The following is a 7166-nucleotide window of genomic DNA, read 5'->3' on the forward strand; positions in this document are numbered from 1 at the left end:
GCAAGACCAGGGCCCACGGCCGGGAGCCGGACACACGGACACGGCCAGCAGCCGGACACACGGACACAGCCAGGAGCCGGACACAGGGACATGGCCAGCAGCCGGACACACGGACACAGCCAGCAGCCGGACACAGGGACACCGTTGTGAGCCGGCCACGCCCCTCCGGCCGCACACCTGCAGGGCGCTGGGCACACGGCGGGGGCGGCCCCAGCCCCGGGCGGGCACAGCGGGGCTCGGCACCCCCAGAGCCCGGCAAAGGTGACCTTGCGGGCAGCCCCGAGTGGTGCAGCCCCCTCCCCATCCCTCCCTCCTCCTCCTCGCTGCACCAAGGGATGCTGACGCTCGTTACCTTCCTCCAGCTCGTCCATGCTGCCGATCTTCCTCGAGCCATCGATGGTGTAAATGTAGCGCACGCCCTGGGGCAGGTTGATGTTGTCGGACAGGGAGCGGGTCAGGTCCGCCAGGAGGGCATCAAAACTTCGGAAGCGGTCGGAGGACACGGCGTATACAATCCCCTTGAAGTAGCGGTCCCCGTTGCGATAGAAACGAACCTTCTTGGCTTTCTTCTCGTTACTGAGCGCCTGTAAGGTCCGGGTTCTGTAGAAGCTACAGTGAGCGCTGTGAGTGGGGCTGGGCAAGCCGTTCATCCGTGTGCCTCGCATGTTTCTGGACGCCTTGTCTCTTTCGTCAAAGTGTCCAAAATCAAGTTCCATAGTTTGGTGAGCCCTAAAGATCTGCAGCTGAAGGGCAGGAAGGAGATGGGGAGAGAAGGAGGGCAAAGGAACGGGTTAGAGCCGCGATCCAGAGAGCAGAACCACGCTAAGGCTGTGTCTGGAGCAGGACAGATGCATTTGGGAAGCGCCCCCTCCCCTGACCCAGATTTGTATCGATTCTGGGGACTGAGAGTAGGAGGGGTCCTCGCATTCTGAAAGGGATCCAACTACTGGGGGCAGGGAACACGTTTCCAGAGAGCCGCCTGCTCCTCCTGCACCTGGGAGTTTTCAAAGTGCAGCAAATTGGGACTTGGGGCCAAAGGGATACACGGCAATCACTACTCAGCCCCCAAAAAAACTCATCCAAACACCAGTTGGCAATGAATTAAACCTCTGAGCCCTGTGAGGTTTCCTTTGGCAACAGAAAACAAGGAGATCCCAGTAAGTCAGCCCTTCAATCTGTCGAATCACGGAAGGACCCAGAGCATCTGAATGTTTAACATTAGAATAAACTGGCATTTATGAAAGAATGGTCGCAGGGGAATAAGCAGTTTCTTTGTGACAGCCTGTTCAATAAGGGTTAGCAATGAGATCCAGCCCACCCTTCCCCCTATCCGCAGCCCCCTCCTAGCCCATCAATCAATTCCCAGGACCAGCCTACATCTCCAAGAAGAAATGACTGCAAAGAAAAATCTGTCATTGAAACGCAGCTTCGGTAAGCTCTTTTCAGCCCGAGCCCCCTCTGAATTGCATTTTCGCTCCCGTTTAATGAGGAGGAGAAAATAAAGGGGCTATTTCCACCCCCGCTGCTCCCGGCCCTAAGCGATTTAATAGCTGGAAGTGCCCGTGCCCCAGGGACACGCCGCCCCTGCTCCTCACCTTTCCCTGTTCTGAGCACGGGGGGCTCCCGGCACTGCAAAGCCGAGGCTGGAGCTGACACCCAGCCAGCAGCAATTCTGCCCTGTCTCTAGTTTATGCTCGAGAACAACCTTTCTCCTGCACCAAACCCCAGCACAAAAGGAGAAGGAACCCACACACCCCCCAACGCTGCAATAGAGACCCTTCCTCTCCCCCAGCAGCGCCAGGCACATGCACCTCATGGATGTGGTTCTCATGTTAACACAGGGCTGAAAGGGGATTTACAGCGCTTGGCAGCCAGGTACAAACCCAGGAAAAGCTGTTGCTATCTCATCCCCGCCCTTTACACTCGCCGGAATGAAGCTCCTTCCCTGTATTTTACAATGTCAGCGTGACCCATGCGAGAAAAAAATCATTGTCCCCAGGCTGCGGGGAGGCAGATGACAATGCAGGCATTCCACAGAGAAACCCCGAGTTGGGGACGTTCCCCCCACGATGCCAGCCGGGGTAGATTCAGTCTGGTGTCATGCACTGAACAATGAAACAGCCAAGCAACTTCGGGAATGAATCAGAGGATGCAGGGGTTTTGATTTTAAAATGAGCTGCAGATGCTGTAAAGCAGCAAGAAAAGATTCCTCCTTTCTGTTACTTTTCTGCATGCAAGTCACTCAGGAAAGCTCTACTCACCGGTTTTCAGCGTGCAGGGTGGAGATGCTCAGAGAAAGAAAACCAGGCTCACTCTGCCTTTGTTGTCTGAGCTCCAAGCAAGAAATTCCTGCCAGGGTGGATGAGACGCCTCCTAGGTCCTAGTGCCTTGTTCCATCCCCTCACGGTAACTTTGCCTCAGTGATTCTCACTCTCACCATCAGCTGTCTGCTCACAGGCTGTGTTTGAGGGCAAAACGAGGTGCTGATTCCAGCTCTGGATAGGTCAGCAAATCGGTAAACAAAAGGTTTAGAGGGGCACGCTTGGGGGTGGTGTTTGGAAGGATGCAAATGTCCCCTTGAATCCAGTTGTACCAAGAAATCATCTGGCTCAACTGAAAAAAATAAAAGGAAAAAAAGCCAGGATAATTGCCCCAATCCTACAGGATTAGCAGTACAGGGGGGTCACAGTCACAATCCCACAGTGTGGCACAGGGCTGGCACAAGACTCCTGTGCATTGGGAGGGCAACTGAGAAAATCTCTGACCAGTGCAACTGGGCACAGTCCTGCTCCTGTGCCGGCTTTACATGGCATCTGTGGTTTACACTGGCAAGCAGAAAGGGAGAATTCACTTGGTGGTTCTGCACGAGGTGCCCCTGAATACTTTTTCTCTGTTAACATTGGACACAAGCCAAAGCCAGAGCGCTGAATCCCAGTTCATTCAAATCCCCAGGGCCTTCAGGATGGAGTCATCCAGCACAAGCTAAACCCAGCAGATCCAGCGTGGCTCACATCCCACTGTAAGAGAAGTTCATTCTCTGATTCCATTACAGGAGGAGCCAGCTGTTAGAAAATTGTACTGCGCTCTTTCTCTTTGACAGCAAAATCTTTCACCTGCTTTCTGGGTGGAGATTCCTACGCTGCAGCACCACTAACCCTGCTCCTAACCCCACTGGTGCTGGCCTCGTCTTCACATTAGAAAAGAATGGGATTTGAAATGGGAGAGTTTTCCCATCTGTAGAAGGAAACCTTTCCTAACAACACTGCGTCTGTTTCGAGTGAAAACATCAGATGTTGTCATTTTGGCACATCACAGCAGTATCACATTTACACAGAAGGAGTTGGTATTTATTCCAGCTTTGTCTGCCCTGTGCATGATAGTCCAGGCAACACTGACACAAACCCACTGAGAGCTCGTCTCTGTCTGCCAGCAACTTTCACACATGACACTTGTAAAAAGTTTCTTATTCCCTGAAACCACCCTTTTATTCCAAGGCTCCCACACATCCTCTGCTGGAGCTTTTGGCTGCTCCCTTGTGTGCGGGGTCAGATCACTGCAGAGGAGACAGAACTGCTCTCCTCCCTCAGGAATCAGCCCTTGAGGGGAAGAGCAGGGTCTGTCCTCTCCAGGGTATATGTCAGTAAGGGGAATGTGGGACTTCAAACCTTCTCCTTCCCATTTGGTCCTATTTTCTGAATTAGATAATTCCTGGCTGTTCATCACCATGAGCTTAATCTGTCCAGAATTAACAATTTTTTCCTTTAACACAATACTGCTGTAAATATAAATCTGCCTGTGCTTTAAAAAATTGCCAAAAATATAAATCATTCAGCATGTGCCAAGTACAGCAGCAGCAAGAATAGAGAAAAGGAGAGTCCTCATTCAGCCTTCAGTGGCACACACAGCTTTGACAGAGAAGAGGAAGATTTTTGGGATGAAGGCTCAGGATCCAGGTACTACACCAAAGTAACCAGGCAGGATGATGCAGACCCAGGTGGAATTGCACCACAATGTGTCAATCTCCCAAATTTGACTTGTATGGGAGGTTCTGAGGGCAGCAAAGGGTGCCAAGCACCATTAACAGATGGCTCTTCTTTCTGCCCCCCAGCCCATGCCCGCTGTGAGATGAGCGTGTCTGCATGGACACCTCTGCTCAGGACAGGGACAGAAGCTTTTTGAAGCACAGGCCCTTCCTTTGAAAAGCATTAAAACTAATTACTCCAACAAGAGAACTGAGATTTGTCCCTGACTGAAGGATAAGGTTTCTACAGCAAATCATGGTAATGTTCACCTTGGGTAAAACCTCGAGTTCCTCCTGAGCAGCGCCCAGAACACCCCCAGTGTTCCAGAACACCTCCTTTAATCCCTCCACAAGACCAGGAGGACCTCACAAGCCAGAGCACCATCAGAGGTGAAGAGCCCTGGAGCCAGACTGATTGCACATGTCCTCAGTGAAATCACACCATATTTGCTTCTCTCCAGGTGGGAACAGGATCACCTCAGACCACAGACATCAGCACAGAAATCAGCAGCAGTTCCTTGAGGAAAGCAAGGGCCTGCTCCTGACTTCATTTCTTCTTCAGAGCTTCTTCCCTGCCCTTAAGGAGTTAATGCCAGTCAAAACATATTTACATCAGAAGAGACTCACCCTCTCAGACATCATACTCTAAACAATTTTAGGCAGCGTGAGTGATTGAGAATTGGAAAGAAAATTCCACTTCCCATCAATAATTTCATCTAGCTGCAAAGGGAAGATAAATTTAGCTCTTCCCATTAAATTATCTACTTCAAATCAGGTGAATCATCTTTCCTCCAGGAAGGTAATATTTAGACTTTTGACTGTGTCACTAAATCTGTATAAATACATGTTTGTTGACATTGCTGAGCAACTGTGACACTTTGGAAAGGGACAGACTGCGGGTGACAGGGGTTGTGTGGTGCTGGGTGCCAACTTCTTCACATACACCTAGAAAATCCAGGTTTTAGCGTCACCAGGAGCTGCAGTTTCAAATACTCTGTGTCAATGCCCTGTTGCTTTGCTATGCAACTTCCTGACTCGTATAAAAATTGCCTCTGATGGCACAGCACATTGTCTGAACAGGAGATAAGTGAGGGTGATAAGCAGCCAAGGTCTGGCTGCTTCTGTACAGAATCACAGAAAATTCAAGTGACCACTGGGTTTGAAGGAAGTCTTGGATCAGCATCTCCAAGTCAGTCTATTTGGAATGTTTAGTTACATTTCTTACTTTAACCTCTGTGGTTCTGGACTGTGTGGAAATTATCATCCCTGATCACTGCTGTCAAAGCTCTGCTTGATGTAACTTAAACACCAAAACTTTCTGAAATGACAAATTGTTGTTTCAGGGGTCTGACAAGGGTGTCAAGGCACTCACAGCTGAAATCCCATCGAGTCAGTGGCTCAATCTCAACCCTATAGAGCAACATCCTTTAAATGTGAATCTTCAGAAGAGCTGAGAGTTCGTCAGAGAGTTATCCTATATCAGGATATAAAGTTCCTCCTACAGAATACTACGAGCTAACAAGCAATGGGGACTTGGCAGACTTTCACCACATAACATTTGTTTCCTTTGGAGATTTATTTTTATAGGGACCACACACACATCTGAAAGTCTTTTAAATACCAAAGCTGGAGAGCCAGAGTCAGCCCAGGCACTGGGGAGAGGAGGGTGGAGGGTCACCTCCAGAGCAGCTCCCCCTCTGCAAGCCTTGCAAACATCTGCAGGGCTGCTCAGAAATCGAGGTTGAAGGACTGAACCCTTCAACCACTGCAACCTCCGGGGAGGAGCAGGGACAAAGTTTTCAGTGTGAGGAAGGAGGAGAGGGTGGAAGAAGCAGCTGGGCTCCGAGGCCACCTGGGTGTGGGAGTGCTCAGCAGTGCCCACAGCAGCAGTGAGTGGGAGCTGCCGCTCCTCCACACCCCACAGGCTGTGCTGAGGGAAAGCATTTTAAACTAATCACAGGGGGCATGGCAGCCCCACTCCCCTGGCAGATGCCCTCAATGTCAGCAGGTGACTTTAGCTCTGGGTATTTGTGAAATCTGGGAGCCAGGGGCCTTTGCATCCTCTGAGGGACCATCAGGAAGCAGGCTGAAGGGGAAAAAGCCATTTTCTGTGCTGAGTATCTGGAAATTGTGCAGCTCAATGAACTCAAGATATTCCAAACACATCCAGATACAACAAAGCATTCAACCCCACAGCAGTCATCCAAAAGAAAAATACCTTCTGCACTAGATCTCTGCTGGCTCAATCCCCTCCCTTCTACAACAAACCACCACAATTAATAAATCTTTCCCAGCTGAAAACAAATTCCCTGACAGCAGGAAGGGAAGCACCCCACCCCAGCATCTCCCTGTGTATTTTGGGTGAACTCTGCCAGAACCAGTGAGTTCCAGGAGCCAGTTCCTGGTGGCAGCTCAGTGGCAGCATTTTCCCTTAAAATCCAAGTGCAAATCTTGCAGAAATCCATGGCTGTGCCTGCCTCATGCACTGCCTGTACCCAGGCATGTGCAGAGCCCCTCTGAGCTTGTCAGTACATATGTGCTGACCAAGTTATGGATGATATATGGTCTGTAAGCCCCAGGTCATGACAAATGGAACAGCAAAACATCCAAATTCTCCTTTTCCCAAGGTTGTCCATGGGCTGCAGCATAGTAGTTGGGAGATTTGTGACCAAGAATTTAATAACTTCTTGATAGTTTCATTTTACACAGTAATTGGAACTGAATACCTGATTGCCAGCCTCTCTCAAAATGCCTGCTGAGTGCAACACTGGCTTGAAGGACTTTCCTGATGGAATTCCAAGTGATAGAAAGGAAAATCCCATCAAAGCAGTCACAGGGGATCATGTCACATTCAAGCTGGAAGTGCAGGATGTTTCCTCTCAAACACAGATCCTTTCTGTCACTCCAAAGGCAGTGACAGTGAAGCCAGGTGACACTGGGGAAGCATTTGTAAAAGAGACCCAAGCAGATCATCTTAAAAGCATAGAAATCCCAACAACAGACCATTTCAGAAGCTGTTTTCCATGAGATTTCCACTCAGTAAATGTCATCCCAGACCAAGCCCAGCAGAGGCTGCAGGATTTGCTGTATCAGTGTCCCAGGAGTATAGCAGTAGAGCAGAAATGAAGAGGTAGGAGAGCAGGTA

The 7166-nt window shown here is 50.0% G+C and overlaps 1 protein-coding gene across 4 annotated transcripts in view; it reads right to left on the reverse strand.

The window, feature by feature from the left end:
• Nucleotides 1-2716, reverse strand: part of DCX (doublecortin) — a 73569-nt gene extending 70853 nt beyond the window's left edge. For 3 of the 4 annotated variants that reach the window (XM_031056034.1, XM_031056033.1, XM_031056032.1), the window contains exons 1-2: nt 2262-2716; nt 353-743 (exon numbers count right to left, since the gene is read on the reverse strand). In XM_031056034.1, coding sequence (XP_030911894.1) covers nt 353-716 — 364 coding nt within the window. In that variant the 5' untranslated portion in view covers nt 717-743; nt 2262-2716. The remainder of the gene's footprint in view (nt 1-352; nt 744-2261) is intronic. The other variant, XM_031056035.1, reaches the window with a different exon arrangement.
• Nucleotides 2717-7166: the final 4450 nt, after the last annotated feature.

This window comes from Geospiza fortis, unplaced genomic scaffold (assembly GCF_000277835.1).
Source record: "Geospiza fortis unplaced genomic scaffold, GeoFor_1.0 scaffold157, whole genome shotgun sequence".
Classification (NCBI taxonomy): Eukaryota; Metazoa; Chordata; class Aves; order Passeriformes; family Thraupidae; genus Geospiza; species Geospiza fortis.